The sequence below is a fragment of the Mauremys reevesii genome, linkage group 16, assembly GCF_016161935.1.
Source record: "Mauremys reevesii isolate NIE-2019 linkage group 16, ASM1616193v1, whole genome shotgun sequence".
NCBI classification, from domain to species: domain Eukaryota; kingdom Metazoa; phylum Chordata; order Testudines; family Geoemydidae; genus Mauremys; species Mauremys reevesii.
The window spans coordinates 15,691,641-15,709,729 of NC_052638.1; the positions used below are offsets into that span (position 1 = coordinate 15,691,641).

The 18,089-nt window shown below is 38.6% G+C and overlaps 1 protein-coding gene across 4 annotated transcripts in view; it reads right to left on the reverse strand.

Annotated features, from left to right (window-relative positions):
- Nucleotides 1-323: 323 nt before the first annotated feature.
- RBL2 (RB transcriptional corepressor like 2) overlaps nucleotides 324-18,089 on the reverse strand; it is a 53,798-nt gene continuing 36,032 nt past the window's right edge. For 2 of the 4 annotated variants that reach the window (XM_039502917.1, XM_039502916.1), the window contains exons 9-22: nucleotides 16,207-16,373; nucleotides 14,447-14,556; nucleotides 12,817-12,920; nucleotides 12,194-12,331; nucleotides 11,135-11,299; nucleotides 10,357-10,468; nucleotides 7,954-8,226; nucleotides 7,212-7,495; nucleotides 6,552-6,728; nucleotides 6,353-6,424; nucleotides 5,691-5,796; nucleotides 3,813-4,018; nucleotides 3,114-3,278; nucleotides 324-2,200 (exon numbers count right to left, since the gene is read on the reverse strand). In XM_039502917.1, coding sequence (XP_039358851.1) covers nucleotides 2,030-2,200; nucleotides 3,114-3,278; nucleotides 3,813-4,018; nucleotides 5,691-5,796; nucleotides 6,353-6,424; nucleotides 6,552-6,728; nucleotides 7,212-7,495; nucleotides 7,954-8,226; nucleotides 10,357-10,468; nucleotides 11,135-11,299; nucleotides 12,194-12,331; nucleotides 12,817-12,920; nucleotides 14,447-14,556; nucleotides 16,207-16,373 — 2,250 coding nt within the window. In that variant the 3' untranslated portion in view covers nucleotides 324-2,029. The other 2 variants (XR_005588758.1, XM_039502918.1) reach the window with 2 other exon arrangements.

Below are 18,089 nucleotides of genomic sequence, written 5' to 3' on the forward strand. Positions count from 1 at the left end.
AATCCAATCCTGTTCTTAAGAGGTTTGTGCATGTTGTAATTTCCTTTCCTGGCTCTGGGGGGGCAGGCTTGGGAATTCCTCCCTGGGTTCAAAGGGGGTTTGTTACATTTGGGTAGTGGCAGTGTTTACCAAGCCAATGTCAGAGAAAAGCTGTAACCCTTGGGAGTTTAATGCATGTATTCATTTTTCAAGTGCAGAAGTGGGGCCCACAAGGATTTTGAGTGTCAGAGTTGGGATTCAGCCTTGACAGCATTAATGCAAACCAGTGCTCCTTTACTTAGCTGATGTAACTTCTTGTGTGCAAACATACAGTACTTGGCAGATGTTTATAATGGTCTTTATTGAAAAATACACTTCAGCCAAAGTAAGGTTACAGTATTGTAATAAGAATCTGATAGTTCATAAATATTTACAGAAACACTCAAAACCGCTGTTTGTTTTAACATGCATAACGAAGATATTAAAATTAAAGTTAATCAGTAACTTTGAATTTTAATTCAAAGCGAATTAAATCCTAATAATTTTCCATTCTAATACTTATTGTCTGCACAGGAATGATTGAAAATATGGAATTTAAGTAGCTGTTTAACAAATCTTAAAGTGATAAATGCTGTATTAGTGGTCACCAATACTCTTCTACAACTAGTTATTACAGTTGAATGAATCTCTTCATGTGAAACATTTGATCCCTCCCCTCCACCTGTGTCTATAATCACTTATGCCTCAAGTAAGGGTGTCAATGAAATTTGTCTCACTTTTCCCAGTGACACTGCTGTACAGGGGTTGGGTTTGTTTTTGGGGGGGCACAGTAGTGCTTCATTGTATCCACCAGTTCTTCTGTTTGAGAAGAAATGTCTCCTGGGCATCCTGATTAAGTCTAGTTCAATGAAGGTTCCATTTAAAAATAAAAGGAAGATACAACTGCCATCCCCTCATGAGGCAACAAGCTGGCTACCTCTGAAAAAGCACTAAAAAAAGATTCTGGATATTGAGTTGGAAAAAAGCAAACTTCCCATATCAGTACTTGCATAAAATTAGTTTTAGCTTAACATCATTTACTGACAGGGTTATCATATTTGAAAATAAATAGAAAGTAATCATTTTAATAACACATCTTTAGCCTCAGCCATTTGAAAAATATTTACATTCAGAAAGTGCCATTGCAAATATACAGCAAAACTAACTTGCAATTTATGCTTCACAGCCCTATCAAAAGTGCCACCCCTTGAACTCCTTAAAACATTGCACAGCTAAAAAAATGCATTAACAGAATTACCTACACAGGTTGTTTTGTTTTAATGGTTGGGCACTTTGCTAATTGTTTGAGCCTGAACAGACTCAGTTTAGGTAATTTCATAAGGTATTCTTTCCCTACCTCCTCAGGGGGGGAGAATCTTCCCAGGCTGTGCTAAAGTCCAACCTGGGCTGTCAGCATTTCTAGTTGTAGCACTAGAGATCATGGGTCATCCCTACCACCGAAACAAACACTCACCCATGCGTAATTTGAATACCTTGGTGCAATACTCCTGGATCTGACCAGTACATTGCTAGGCAAAAAGAATGGTAAAGCACCAAGAAAAACAGTGTATGCAGCTGCCAGCTAAACCCTGTACGCACAATTCCTATCACAAGCTAGGAAACTATTGGGTACATTGTCTCAGCAATAAATTATCAAAATAGGTGTGCAAGTTTTTATATATAAATTGCTTTCTAATGTCCTTATAGTAGAGCACAGCATATAAGCCAAATCTGAATGCCCAGGGTTAGCCTCAGAGGTGGAAGTATCACTTAGCAATGTGCTTGACCACAATGGGACAAAGCATCAGTCTCCACTCCCCTTTATGGGACATTTCAAAGACTCAGTGCAGTCTAAAGGGAGATTTCTGTTTGAAGGTCAAATACTACCATTCTCAGCCACAGATTAGCTAGGAAGATGGCAGTTTTGAAATGGAAGATGCTCACAAAGGCTTCATGAATCCACAGAAAATACTTAGCATTCACACTCTGGAACACAAACAAGTGATTAAACTCAGTGAGAACCTCTATCATTTGCTACATCTTGTAATCTTCTTAGTAGAGCAGTGTGATTCTCCTGACAGATCCGTTTGGCTGGTGATTCAGTACCATCTTCCAAGAGAATGCCTCTTTTCTTCGTGGGGGTCTCTCCAGTTCTAATCATGCTGTTAATCTCGCTCAGCCTCTGAATCATAGAAAGAACAAGAAATGTGGATATTCACAGGTTCATGGGATGAGTCTAAAGCAAAACCCTGCCTAGGACGAGTGTCATTCACTGACAGACTGAGTAGCCTTAACAAGGATTCCAAATTGGTTTGTTACTCCCATATGCACCAAAGCATGACCAGATATAGGCTTTGAGTTACCCTCCACTGCCGTAGTTTTGAATCAGACCTAACTTAATGCTCGATAGACTATTTATACCAACATTATTTTCTCCCTTTGTTGTAACCCCTATTCCTAATATATTTCCCCTTCCATTACTGTACTGACATAAGTTCCCACAACTGTAACTAGCCTGTATGACTAGTGGCATTTTGATCACTACATTTCTTTTGGGGTTTTTTCCCTTTATCATTGCTTTTCTGTTTCTATGGAACTTGCTGGACTGAAATGTCAAAGGAGAATGTTCTCTCCAGCCTGGCTCACTGTTGTGCTGGGGTTTTCAATTACGCCGGGTGAAATCTATGACTAAAAATACTCTCATATTTCATGTGCAGCAGCTCCCTGTTCTCTCTTAGAACATTGGATGTACTCCCATTTGAAACAGAAACATGCAAAGTGCACAGCAGCAGGATTTCATGGATAGTTAGCACACTGACACACTGTAGAGTTACACCCTTACTTGCCATATACTAAGTCTCATTTTCAAAAGTGACTTAAAGCTCTGACTTAGGAGCCTATTTTTTTTTAAAACTGCCTTTTGTTACACCTAAATAACTGCATGTGCAATGTTGCAGGTGCACTACTTATAGGCAAAAACAGCAGCACTTGAGAGTGAGCTCTGTGAATGCACCCACAAATCTCACATCTCTGCATTTTATTTTTTTTTAAACCACCACCCCACAATTCTTGGAATATTAACCGTTTACTCTTACCTTAGAGGGGCTACTGCTGAAGTAGTAGAATATTTTCTCTCGCGGAGAAAGTGTAGACTCATTTTTGTGTGGTGAGATGTAGATTGAGTGATTCTGGGACAGCTGTATTCTGCGGGGGGAGCCAATTCTTACAAATGGATAAGGAGATAGTGGAGGAGCATCAGTCTGTTAAAGTAAAAGAACAAATCAGTTATACCACTTTTCCAACAGAGACTAGTGCAGGCATTAAGCCCCTTTTGACACAACTGGATGATCCAATTTACACTATTCCTATCCCTGGTAAAACATACAGATACTGTAATGTTTATAAAGCCCAACACTTATTCTTCATGGGCATCCAGAGATGCATCCTTCACTGAAGGAGGGGGGCACTTTCTTCCTCTTAAGTACTAAAAATACAGTTTGGTATGGATATGCCACCAAGGATCTCAGAATACTTTTATGAATAATTAAAGCTCCCTCATCATGGAAGGTAGAGTAAGTACAAATGCTTATTCTCTGCTGCTACGGTAACACTTTTTTTTTTTTTTAAAGTGAAAAAACACCCCTCTTGTGGTTGTTGACTAACACAGAGCGGGTGGCAAGAGCACTTTATTGTGTAAGATCAACACACCAATAGCAGTTGGTCCAATAAAAGATGTTACCTCACCCACCTTCTTGCTCAATTATTTTAATAAGTAAATAAGTCAGAGCACTTACAGCATTTGTGGAAGAGTACTTCAGGGCAAATTCTTTCATTTGTTCAATATAGATGTTGTTATAGAACCGAATAAGGTCCCCTTGCTCCTCCTCCTCAATATCACTGTTTGCACTGGTCAGTCGTGTGGGAGTAGGGGGTGCACTGTTCGGCTGCGGTACTGGCAGCGTGCTGCTAGATCTTATGACAGGACTAGAGTCTCTGCTAGCTGGAAAGGTAAGAGTAGCATTACAATCAAAGTCACTTCAGCTCCAGTTGTTGCTATTATAAAACCACATTAAAATTGTTTAAGCTCTACTCAAAAGTAAAAAAAATGCCGGCTCTATAGCTGGCTGTGCATTTGTCCTGTGGGGAAATACTGCATACCTACACAAGGGGATAGCACTATATGCACTATAAATCTGGCATTTCCTAACAATGAGTGCTTGATACTGCAACCTAAATGTTCTTTTAACTTAATTTTTTTTGAAAAAGGTAATTTCCCTTTTAAACTTAAAAAATATTTGGAACCATATCAAGCCCCACCTTCCCACAAATGCTTCATAAACAGGGCTTGACCACTGAAGCTCCAGGGCAGATATCAGCTGGAAGCAGCAGAAGGCGGGGCCAGGAGGAATGGACCACTGAGTCCTAGGGTGGCTGGTGGGCCACAGACCCAGGCTTGTTCTTACCTCCCCCCCAAGCCTCAGGCCAAGGGAAAAAGGTGGAAGAACTCAGCTCTCTTCCACTCCCTCACTGATGAAACTTAGAAGCATGAACTACTTATAGTCATAAGCATCCTTTAAGATGGACATGTCAGGCAACCTAAATCCTTTATAGAGATTTCAAAGGGGCAGTGTATGGCATTAAGTCCGAGCAGGTAAGCGGCACTTTCTGTGCACTTTAGAAGAAGTGGTACCTGCACTCAAGGAATGGATGTTCAGATTAGGCCAAAGCAGGGTGCCTTGAGAGAGAATCCCTGACATGTGGATGGAGAATTCTTCCTTTTGTGATGCTAATGTAAATGGGGTACTCCTATGTTCAAAGAGAAAGTCAAGGGTCATGGGAGTGTCTGCAGTAAGAACGCATGCTTGGGAGGTATTTAAGGGCAAATGGACTTTGAGTGAATGTTTTCTTTTCAGTTCTCTGAGAGATGGTGCTGGCCTGCCTCAATTCTTGCTAAGGCGATCCTGCAATTAAGCTCTAGTTCTTCTCTAGACCTGGAAAAGAAAGAAGAGGCTGCTGTGCTTCCATTTAACCCCAACTACTTATAAAGGCAGCCTAAACACGAGTAACCACTTTTGATACGTGCTGGCATTCATTTTGTCTGGGAACAGTTTATTTTACAGGGGAGTCTTCTGCAGAACAGCACTAACTAACTGGTGCATCAGCTATTGGCTTATGTGTCTGCCAGCACACAACTTCAGACAAGAGCAGGGGTCGATTGCTATAAAAGCCTAAGCCAAACCTGAGGGAGACTGGCTGGGTTAGGGACAGCAACTATCAAAAAGCCTCTACTTGTTTGATATAAATTCTCCTGAGTAGTAACCATGGATGATGGGGGTTTAATTGATGTTATACTCAGCTGTAGAGACAATTGTCAAGGGCAGGACCAGTATCGAGCAAATTTACTTGGAGTTAAATTCTGCATCTGTCTTGTTACTGAATTATTACCAGACCTGACTAAATTTAAATTCTTGGGCAACCAGATACTTAAGCCATTTGAATTTGACACTTACTACTCCATTTTGAGGTAGTGAAATCCATAGATGAGAAGTGGTTGTTCAAATAATCTATGAAGCTAGATAACGCTTCCTTTTCCCAAGATTAACAGTAAGATGTTCCCCACTTAAGCGAGCTGTCTAGTCCACACACACATACAATGGTTTGGAATCACTTACTTCTGTCTTTACTTTTCTCTGTTGGGGAATTCTGTTGGATACTGCTATCACTACTGCCAGAACGACGGCGTTGTCTTCTGCCCTTTATCCGGACAGTCCGATATACCTGCAAAAAGCCAGAGATGAAAGAAGGATCATTAACAAGGCAGCCATATATGCAAGCAGCAAAGGGTTTAGATGAAAGATCAGTACTTTAAGAGATGTTTTTATTACAAGAGAAACTACTGAAAACAATATTGACTATCCCAATATACATGCTTTAAAAGCATCTTCCTATTTATTTACAAGATCATCATCAAGGACACTGTACCTTATGTTTTAAATTAAGACATTTAGAATTTAAACCAAATTTTGTCAAACACCATGTAGTTAGCTAAGAATTTTGGATTTAGCCATCCTCCACTTCAAAAACTACTAAAAAGGTATTGGGCAATCTGCACTGCACCAAGCAGGGTTGATGGAGTTAACATTTTTGGGCAGTAAATGGAATCCTGTTGGAACAAAGGAATCTAGACCATTTCAGTGTCAAATTCCAGTAGTGAAGATTAAAGTCACTCTAGATTCCCATTCAGGGAATATACCTGAAGATGGTGGCTACTATAAGTAATTGACGAGCTCAGTAAAAATATAAACCCCATTACTTCAGTATTAATTGTATTTACGTGACTCCTTGCTTGTGGTTGGGTCCTATAGCAGCGCATGATGTTCTGAAATGACTTATCTTCCTTTGTTACCTAAAAAAGACAATGAGGTTTTTTTAATTTGGTGGGGAAATGCAGCTGCCTTACATTACTAGTAATCCTGATGAATTTTATTTTACTGTTATGAATAAAAACCATTTATGTATTTTTTTCATCTTACCTTAGCCATTACATAAATGGCACACATTAACAGCTGGTCTAAATGTCTGTCCATCATGAGCTCGGGGCACTGTACCAAGGAAAACTCAAAACATGTCCAGATTTTCTTCCTCAACTCATCAGAAATATCCAGTTTGACACAGAGATCCCGCAGCCGAACACTTGCTAAGTGATAAACCTTTTGGAAGGAAGGACCCATACACAGAGCATTGATTAGGACAAAATCAAGCTCTTTAAACTTACATGGTTTTCTAAACATAAAACTTTATCCACTACACTGATAAACAGCTCATATTAAAAAAACAGGCTGAGCTTTCCTTTTTGTTAAAGACCTCAAATCAATAGGCAGCATGTATATGTACAATAAAATGTCCACTTTAAACCAGATTTGAAAATTATTTCCTTTTGCTTGCCTGACAAGACCTGGGTTCAAGATTGAAACCAATGAAGGAACATGCTGTGTTTATGATACTAACGCTCACAGGAGAAACATGACTCTGGATTCCAAGTCCTGGTAGGCAAGTAAATGGTTTTCAAAAACTTGGTTTTAATATATAATGTAAACAGTCTGTTATTAATTAGAAATCTTAATGCTACATTGTTCTGTATGTTTCCAGTAAAGCCCATACTGCAGTACAGGACATTTCACAGTGGAAGGTACCTTTCTAAAGAAAAGACACAGAGAGCCAGTCTTTCGGGGTTTGCTGCTGGTGGTGGTAGAGAACTGCTGGTTTTGTCTTTGTTGGTCTCCAGAAGGAGAGATCTGTTGAACCGCAACTTGGCCTGGTAACTGAAGGGTCGTCCCACTCACCTGAGTGTTAAGGGTACCACCAGCAAGGGTCTGGGCACTGAGTGGCTGGATGGAGCCAGAGACAGCTTGAGCCTGGCCACCTACATTTACCTGAACTGGGAAGAAAGTTATGCCTCCATTTTCATTGGCAATGCCTGTAATTAAACAAAAATGAATTCAGTAAAGGATGTCTTCAAAACCCTAGCCATGCATGCTTCCCGAGCACCAGTAACCTTTCTAGTGATGGACAGTTATTTAAGAAGTGTGTAGTAGCAGGTAACTGAAAATGTTCAGGAAAGAACACTGAGGAAGCCTGATCATAAATGGACCAAAAGATAACTGGCTAACCTTAGTTACTTTCAATAAATGAAGAGGAGGCTAGTTAAATAGATGGCTTCTATACAAGGCAGTTGGGGAATAAATGTACATTTGCTCCAATGTTCAACAGCTAAATAGTACCCATCTCTTTTCCCATTCATTACTTTCCTGTTTTACAGCCCACAGGCCTTTGTTTCTCATTTTCTTCCACTCCCACATGTCTACCTACTGATATGCAATTCAGTGTTTCTGGTGATAATCAATGCAATCCATTCTCCCAGAGCTTCCCCCTTACCTTGTACCGGTATTGTAACAGTTTGTCCGTTGTTGGCTGTGACAGTGGCAGTTGCCACAGTAACCAAAGTCTGTCCAGGCACTGGAGTAACTGACATCGTTTCAGGTGTCACATTCTGCACTGGCACAGTATTTACTACAGGCTGCTGTGAAACTCTTACAGGAGTTCCACTGTCAGGGGGATTATCATTATCCACAAATAGCCTTCTCCTAGTAGGGTTGGTTGTAGGAGAACTGTATCTGTCATACAATGTGGTTGGAGAAGACGAAAGGCCTGAAGACATTTACAAAAACAAAAAAACAAAAAACAAACCAAACACAACAACAACAAGCATTTAACTTGAGCTTTACACCTCAGTAATGCTTAAGCCTTATCATTGCCCCAATGCTGTAAAAATTCATCTAATCAAAACAATGTCCTCTAGCACTGTTCCCAGCTAGGTGTCTTTAAATTTCTCTGAAGACACATTGGTGAATGACCCATCTTACAGGATATTTTAAGGATGTCTCCTATTCATACACTTAATTCCTAAATACTGTGTGTTATCACAGGACCACAACTTCTAAAACTAGCTTCCCATCTGAGAATCAGGTTGGCTATAATATAACACACTTTAGCAGAAGCAACTTTTAAGAGCCAACTTAATTATTATATGAACAAGATGTCCATGTCATATGCAACTGTCTAAATAAGGCTGCCATTTCAGTATATTACTAAGAAAGCAAACTGTTAGGGCCATGAGTAAAGAACTTTTGACAATCTCATACATGAATAAATGTTAGAGAATTTACTTGTTTTTTGTAAATGATTCCTAGAAACAAGAGCCAAGGTGTTTTCTTTTAAATGATTATTCTTGAATAGTCAAATGTACTACAATAGTTTGTGGGCAGGGAAAAGAGTAGCAGAAAATCTCAGATTGCTACTTTTTGTTCCTTGATGACTATATCCAGTAAGTGGAGGATTTATATGTAAGATCCTATTCTTTGTGGCACTAATTACAATTAGTGAACACTACAATAGACCTAAAGTTTACTTGCTCTGATGTTTTTCTTGCTCTTATTCGCAGGTTATACTATTGGGTGCTACCTTAAGGCTGTTGATATTCACTCATATATAAAACTCTCTAAACTCTTAAAATTGCTCCATTTTGGTAAAATGCTTAATCATTGAGCAAGAATTTATGTGAGCCATAACCTTACTGTATTCTATAATAGAAAATCTGCACTGTCATTTCATAGATTTCAAATGAAATATTACAGGTTTTTAATGCATCTCATTTGCTCTAATGTCCCCCCACCTCCTGTGTTCTGAAACTATTAATGAATTCAGATCAAATTGGATCAATAGCCTGGGCCTAGGAAACACAATTTAAAAATAGTTAAACCTTTTATGACTTCATTTTGACCAAGTTTTGAATTCATATTTGGTCACATTTTTGTTAGTACACCAGAGGGGTGAAACAGCAACACTGAAATTAACGTTTTTTTTGCTGAGTTGACCAAAATGTTTCACTTGATGCAAAATATTTCTTTTTCTGATTTAATTACAACTGAACTGGATTATTTTTCAATTTGGCCTTGTCACTAGGCAGCTGCTCTTTATGGGGACTTTTAAGGCCCACTCTGCCTTATGAAGGCCTCACTTGAGAGTAGCTGCTTAGTTGAGCACCTGAACCTACTGAAGTGGTTCCCTCTCACCGAGCTTGGGGGAACGCTCCTGGGGAGGGGAGTTCCCGGGAGAAGCTTGCGCCAGAGGGCTGAGCACGGAGCCCATCAGACTGGAGAACCTCCAGGGGTGCAGTAAGCAGGCATCCAAGAGGGCTGGGTCTCCCATGCAGTGTCCAGAAGCCTCACCTAGCAAGGATCACCCGCTGTCTCTGGAGAAGAGATGTTGTCAGCAGACCACTCTGCACCCTTGACTCCCGAGAAGGACATTAGTCCAGAAGGGGCAAGAAGCCTAAAAGCAGGGGGGTAGAGGTAAGCCTTGAACTCAGGTGGGAGACATGCACTAAGAATGACCTAATCACTCTGATGAGGATGTTCAGGTGAAAGTTTTATATTCTGCACTAGCTTTTCTGTTAATAAATGAGATCCTCCACCAGGAGGTGCTTTTTAGCGTCTGTCTGGACTTGTTGATATCTTGGCACAGGGGGAAAATCAAGTAAGAGCCCGACGTGTCAGACTGGAATGATGACAGATTTTTTTTCAGTTCGGAGGACTATTTGTTTAGCTCTAGTCAATGCATAGTTGCAACCTTCCTTGATGCTCTTTGGAACACACATTGAGTTATTTTAAATATGTAGCAATATTCTATAGCTTGTATGTAACTGAGTGCAAACTTTCTACCATGCAGCATGTATCACTTCTAAAAATAAAATGTATAGCCTGCATTTTAACACTTCACCTTTTCCAAGCCCTCCAGTTTCAGCACGAACTTCATTGATCCTTCTTGGAGTCAAAGGAGAGCCTACCAGACTGTTCCCATTAGATCTTTCAAAATAGTGAGGTGGCATTACCTAAAAGAATATTGATGTAACAATTAATTTCAGCATGTTTAATTATTAAATGAATTAATTGAATAATCCAACTGATTTCTAGCCCTGTTTAGATACTGATGCACTCTAAAAATCAGGCCAGTTTAAGCAGCACATTTTATCACTGTGTCCAATTTCAAGGAGCAAGTTATTGGAGAGGGGAATGAACCGAACAAGTAAGCAAGAGAAATCCTAGCTTCATTGAATTCAATGATAAAACTCTCAGGAAAGTCAAGAGGACCAGGCTTTTATCCATTTTATTTACCGGGGGGGAGGGGGGGTAGGAGGAGGTGGAAAGAAGCACGAGTTGTGCCTTATAACTGCATATATCAATTTTGTATAGAGAATGCCAAACACTGCTATGCTCGCCACAGCAACCTTTAGGTGTGCAACTATTATTACCCTGTTTCATTTTAAATATGTATTGAACATTTGACAACTTACTTCTGTTTTCCATCATTTTAATCATGCTACTTCATCTCAATATTCACATGTTGGGAAAGACTTGCTCAGGTTCCCTATGAGGCCTTCATATTCCAAATGCCCAATGTCTGAACTACTAAGGAGTGCCATCTAAACTGAACAAGGCCTCTTGAAACTTATAACAAGGACTAGAAAAATAAAATAGCTGTTACTTCTCACACTTACCTCCCCACAGGTAGGAACTTTGTTCTCATTATCTCGGATTCTGTCCCACAATGGAGATTCACGTTTCCATGCCATACTCTCCAAGATTTGTTCTTCAATATGATTAAGGTGTTTTACCACCTCTCTACAAAGGCCATCTTCTGCCCTAATAAAAATCTCTATTACCTGCAAAGTGAGTAAATATGACACCCACTTATTACAATGTTAAACCAGAACATTGTGTGACCAATACTTATAATAAGTGAGAGCATACCTTTCATGTATTCCCTTTCAAATGGGTTTATATTGAATTTGTGAAGCATCACATTAATCCTGACAGAAAAAGGTCTGTTCTAACCCAGAAAAAACAGGTATACCTCAATAATAGTGTGTAACTGTCATACTAGTTCCCCAACAGCTAGATACAATTAAATCTACATCAGTCACTATCATTACAACTTTGTCAGATCAAAGTTACAATTGAAAAATGTTTATTTTCAGTAAGTCAAGAAGTGAAATAGAAAGTGCCCATTATCCCACGTAAATGTTAGGTTTCAGAGTAGCAGCCGTGTTAGTCTGTATCCGCAAAAAAGAACAGGAGTCCTTGTGGCACCTTAGAGACTAACAAATTTATTTGAGCATAAGCTTTCGTGGGCTACATCTGAAGAAGAGGGCTGTAGCCCACAAAAGCTTATGCTCAAATAAATCTGTTAGTCTCTAATGTGCCACAAGTTCTCCTGTTCTTTTCATGTAAATGTTGTGGTCCAGTGCCATTATTTTTTAACTACACAATTGGACACCACCAATGTATTACACAGTTAACAGTACATGATTTTAAATACAAGTGGCATGTGCACCCTGCAGCTTAAGGTAGGAAAATTATTTGTTTTTTTTCCCAGCTTAAATTTCTCAAACAAAAAAACCCACCCCAATATGACCATTTTCATAACGTAGATGTTTATGCCATTACACATCCATTTGAGGGGAAAGTATCTTGCTTCAAGAGAGAACTTTTTTAGTGAGTAGAAGTAACTTTATCATGACTGCTAATCATCACTTCACACGATCAAAGCCATTTACCTTATAAAAGTGATAAACAGGTACATCAAAGATTTCAGTAATAAATGGGAAAGTTCCAGGAGGCTTGTATGAAAAAGTAATTATCTCAAGGCAACATGCCAGGAGAGACCTATGAAACACATCCTGTTCCAGTATTGCCTGCAAAACAAATATTAAAATAAACTTCAGCCTAGTTTAGAAAAAGATGTCTACATTAAAGAACAAAGGTAAACAAATAGTCTTTGGTTTGAACTTTATTGTATTAAAGTTATACAATATTTGTTTTTAAAAATATCTAACATTGTTTGAATTTACCTACACACATGCATTAACTCCTCTAAATACAGCTGGGCAATCTGCATTCTATTCTGCCTCTGCATCATCAGCAAAATTGTTACCTAAGTTCTGCTGCCAGAATTGAATCCAGAGTCAGTGTGCAGTGCCAGTTAGAAATATCATAATCTTTGCACTTGCAAACCGAACAATCTAATATGGAAATTGCTAAAAGAATAACTTCACTATGGAGCTATCTTCCCTACTAATTTTGAATGGCTCAACAGCATTTGTCATGCTGTACAACCAATTCTTTCTGAAAGAAACAAGTTTAAAAATGAATTATCTGATTGATGACCGATTTTACTTACTGATAAATCGGTGTCTCCTAATCTTTTCCTCTCCTGCTCAATGACAGACTCTAATACCTTGTAGTAAAGAACCTCAGCAAGACGAAAATGCTTGCTAGCATTATCTGCAAGAGGAAAAATGATATTAAACTCCTGTATATCTGATTTAAGGTCCACCTATTGCCATTAGGTTTTTTTTACTATTAGATTTTTTTCATAAAAATGAGGATAACAATGACTTTATTAACGCTTAAGTAACAAATGATGTGATTACATTTATATAGCTTTTCAGCTTGGGAGATCCCAAAGTGCTTTATGATGGGGTGGTGATGGTAAGGAGGGTTGAAGAAGCTTGGAAGGAAAGTGAGGAATAGCTTTTACTACTGAAGCCTTGGGGAAAGTTTAGGAAGGCAGAATGTAACTGCAACAGAAGCTGGAATTTGACCAGGATACCAGAGCTAACAAACACCCTTAATCTTGCTGTTTAACACAAACTTTTGGTGAATTTTACTATAAATTACAGAAGAGGTGCATCAGTATCTCAAGGTATAGATATTCCTTCAAATTTGTATTGTGAGTACAAACAAACAGAAAGCAGCTTTAAGAACTGGTAGATACAAAATGTCCCATATTGATAGAGGGAAATTGTCCCCCATGTTTTGTCCTTCAGTAGCTGAACTGTTTCATAGGGAAATCTGACTTCCAACATTCTGATAATTTTGCAAATAACTTGCTCTTTTGGCTATGTTGTTGTGCTCATAAGCTTCCAATATATCTGCCAAAATTTTCAATACAGTGAATAGCTTTTGCTCTTCACTCAGCTTTTTCTTGTATTAATTCTAAACATAATTTCTAGGTTGGGTAGATTGGTAAATATCAAATGTCTATTTCACCATATGCACAAGCCATGGAAAAATATTTACCCTGACAATAACAAGTTTACAGATAGGCAAAGTAAGAAAAATACCGCTTGAGAATGTAGTTTGATTTAAGGATATTTACTTTGTATATTTTGACGTGATGTTGACAAGTTGTTTTGAATCAACTCTCACTAAATAATTTGTCTGACTCCTGCTTACCCTAATTTCCCATAGCTATGAAAATTTAAATGGATACAAACAGAAAAAAAAATGCTTGAACAAACATTGATAGTCAAAATTATAACACAAATAAAAACAAAGCCTAACTCTTTGTATTAAGTATTGTTTCCTATTTCCTGGACAATTTCCAAAGGTGGGCTAAAATTGATATGGGATTTTTAAAGAGCACAAGTGGTCTGCATCATCTATTTCATTTCTAATTCAGAAGACTGTGGCATCCAAAAGCACTGTGCACCATAAAGCCATGGTGGGCATTTCTTCAGTGCTGATAAAGAAAAGTGGCACCTGCAGCTCCTATTTCTCCCTCCCGCCTCCCTTCCGGGAGGTCTCCTATTGAAGTACTATGAAATCTTATGTGGAGGTAAATTTTCAGTGTGTACCCAGTGGAAAACATAAAAGGCATAGCAGAATTCCACAGAAAGGATATGTTGTGCAGAAATCTTAGATTTGTTGAACCAAAATGAAAGTCTCAAACTATAAATTACTTTTAAAAGAGCACAGTATTTTAAAGGTATTCTTAATTCTTACGTTTTAGAAATAAAATGTCTCACCCTTGGAGAAATTACTGAATTCTCCCTCAGACTGTGTGCACTGACAATATACTTCATACATTTCTTTCACTCTTTTTGCAATAGATGGAGAAGGATCCCTGGAACATGCCCTGGCAAAATAAATATTTTTTTCAAAATGCTTTATCAAGCAGCAAGTCAGACAGAGCCTTATCTACTTTTTATAAATCTTCAGCATAATAGTTTTAAAGCAGTAAAACTGATGATTATCTAGGACTTCTTCTATCGTGCAAACACCATGTGCTTAACTTTATGCACTGTGATTAGACCCACTCAAGGTGGACTGACTTAGTGATTTACATCACTAATTTAAGTCAGCAAACAAATCCTTGATCTGATTTAAATAGATTGTAATCTAGTTTTCCATTTGTACTTTTTAGCTATTTCCTAAACAGAAAGTGATTCTCATTAGTAACTATTAAATCATATTGATTTGTAACTAAATATAGCACTTCTGTTTGCTAACCTGGATGATACACTATCTATATAAATTTATTTAAGCAATTATATCAAACACATTTATTCACATTTAATTTTGATTGTTAGAAAATAGTGCATGATGCATATTTACTACCTTTTTTAAAACTGATGTGTCAGGCTCTATTTAAATTGAAACTGGAATCCAATTAAATGCACAAAACATTTTAAAATTATTAAATTCAGTTACCTTAAATGTGTTGGTTACATAAGTATATACAAACATGTCTTGCATTTAAAACCAATGAATTAAACAAAGAAATATTACCTGTAGCTAGTTAACGGTACTGATTAGTTCTGGTCACAATGTCCTTAATCTTTAGAACGAGAAGAACTCATCCTCTCACACTTAGTTTTTATTCATAGACTGGAAAAGAAAATAAGCTTTCCTGCTTTTTCTACTACTAATCGGGTTTCTTAACTTAGAACAAACTAGTTATTGAACTGAAATGAAGAAAATATTCTCTCTGCATCCTTAGAAGCAGCTACTGCCATCAAAGCTGGTTTGACGTCAACAAACGTTGGTTCTACATGCTTTGCCAGTGACTTCCACCACTTCTGTGGTTTGACTTTCTTTAAAATTTTGGCAGCAAACATGTACTGCTTAATATCTGTTAATTTAAAGTTAAGCACAAGCACATCTTTGCAAGGCCTAAAATTATAATTTAATAGCATCTTTCCAGTTCTTAGTTTATAAAAGGGTATTAGAATATATTGATTAACAAGTTACAAAATATAAACATATGGTATTTTATATTTAATATTCTCTCAGTGTGTAATGGTTTTAATTTTGTAGCTTTAAATAAAAAGTAGTAGGGGGAAACAGACTTGAAGATACTGTTCTTACTATTTTCCTGTTTAAAAGGGGTTTGATCCTGCAGCCTGTAGTCATACGAATAGTACTTATCCATGAAAATATTTCTACTGACTTCAAGGACAAATGTGAATAAAATTACAGGACAAGGACCTGGGGATTTTAAGACTTCTCTGTGGGACTCCTATGCCCTTCTAGAGCTACCTGCCAGCAGCTTCCACTACTCATTTACTTGACAAAAATTACATGATTTTACCTGAAGAGCTCTGTATCTTGAAAACATGTCTCTCTCACCAAAAGAGCTGGTCCAATAAAAGATATTACCTTACCCACCTTGTATCTCCAATATCCTAGGACCAACACGATTTACCAGTGACAGTTGTAATACAAAACATTTCTCTATTTTTAAAACTGTATTAGTTGGCCAGAAAAACCATGTGATCACACTAACCTCAGTATTTGCTCCAGATTTTCACTGGGGGCATTTTTTAGTCCTGTCAGCATTGTATGAAGACGGCTCAAGTTGTATGTTGCTATGGAAACAGGGGTCACATTGGGGTTGCTCTCTTTAATATACTTGCGGCCAGTAAGAGGTGTCGTAATTCTAAGTGATTTAGACTAAAAGACAAAAATTGCAAGATTGTGTACGTTTGTTATAAAACTGCACTATATACCCAAGAAATGCTAGAGAACAGCATGATAGGAAAAGGGAAAACTAACATTTCACGTCAGAAGAGTTGTTTTTCTTGCACTGCATACTTCATCATGCATTAAATTCACCTCCCAAGTAACAATTTCCAAAAGTACTTCTCCTAGTTAAGACCTTTTACTTCAAACAAAAGATCCCACAGGTTGCTTTCAAAGTTACCAAGGCAGATAAGAAACATGGTTTCTCCTACTGGCCTTGAGTCAGCAAGAATCCAACCACATTTCAGACATCAAATTTATTTCTGAGTGTACCTGCTGACAGCTAATGTCACATGCAGTTGGAGGGGCAGAATTGTTAAATAAATCTCTCTCCATCCATGTGTACTTTTCCACTTGATGCAGGGTGGTCAGATATATTTCTTCTTATACTTTTAACATGCTCTGTTTAATATACCTAATACATTTTTGCCTACAGTTTCACTAGCATTTTCACAACAAGGTGTGAATTGAAACAAAATACACACACACATCTAGGCTCTAAAGCTCTTTCCATGGATTTTCTACCCAGGAACATCCTAACCATATTTTGTCTTTGGTAAATCATTTTTGAAGAAGATATTTTCATTATTACAGCTCTTAGGAGCCATAGTCATAGACCATCTTCCCACTGTGCTGCCACTGTACAACTACAGGACAAAAAGACAGTTCCAGCCCCAAAGAGTGATTGAACTTGGTTCTCAGCTTTATTATAGATTAAAAAAAAAAATCAAATAAAATGAAAATAAGCTACCTCTCAATGTCGCTATCTCTGCTGCTTTTCTGCCGCCTCTGTTCTATATCTCCCAACCTCCCTTGGCAAAATGACAGACAAGCACGAACAGTATTTTGTTTTTGGTGGGGTCACCAAAAAGCAGAAAACGGTTACCTTCCTTTTCATAACTGTTGTGCTTCAAGATGTGTTGCTTATGTCCATTCCATTCTAGGTGTTTGCGCGCCCACGTGCAGTCGTTGGAGATTTTTGCCTTAGCAGTATCCATAGTGTCGGCGGTGTCGCCCCCGAGGCCTGCATTCATGCGCTGGTATATTAGGCACCGCCGGCCCTACACCCTCTCAGTTCTTTCTTGCTGGCAACTCCGACAGGGGTAGGAGGGTAATGGAATGGACATGAGCAACACATCTCAAAGAACAACAGTTACGAAAAGGTAGGTAACTGTTTTTTCTTCAAGTGCTTGCTCATGTTGATTCCATTCTATGTGACTCACAAGCAGTATCCTGGGAAGTGGGCTTGGAGTTCACGGTCTTGCGGCTTGCAGAACTGCTCTACTGAAGCCAGCATCATCCTGGGCCTGCTGAGTAAGCGCATAATGGGACGTGAACGTGTGGACAGACGCCCAGATGGCCACCCTACAGCTGTCCTGGATAGGCACTTGGGCTAGGAAAGCTGCCAAAGAGGCCTGCATCCTGGCTGAATGGACTGCTATGATCACTGGAGGGGGCACTTTTGTCTGATTGTAGCAGCAGCGAATGCAGGCAGAGATCCAAGAAGAAATTCTTGAGCAGACACTGGATGACCTTTTATCCTGTCGGCCATTGCGATGAACAATTGCACTGACTTGCGGAATGGCTTGGCCCTTTCAATGTAGAAGGCCAGCACCCTCTTGACATCTAAGGAATGCAACCTACACT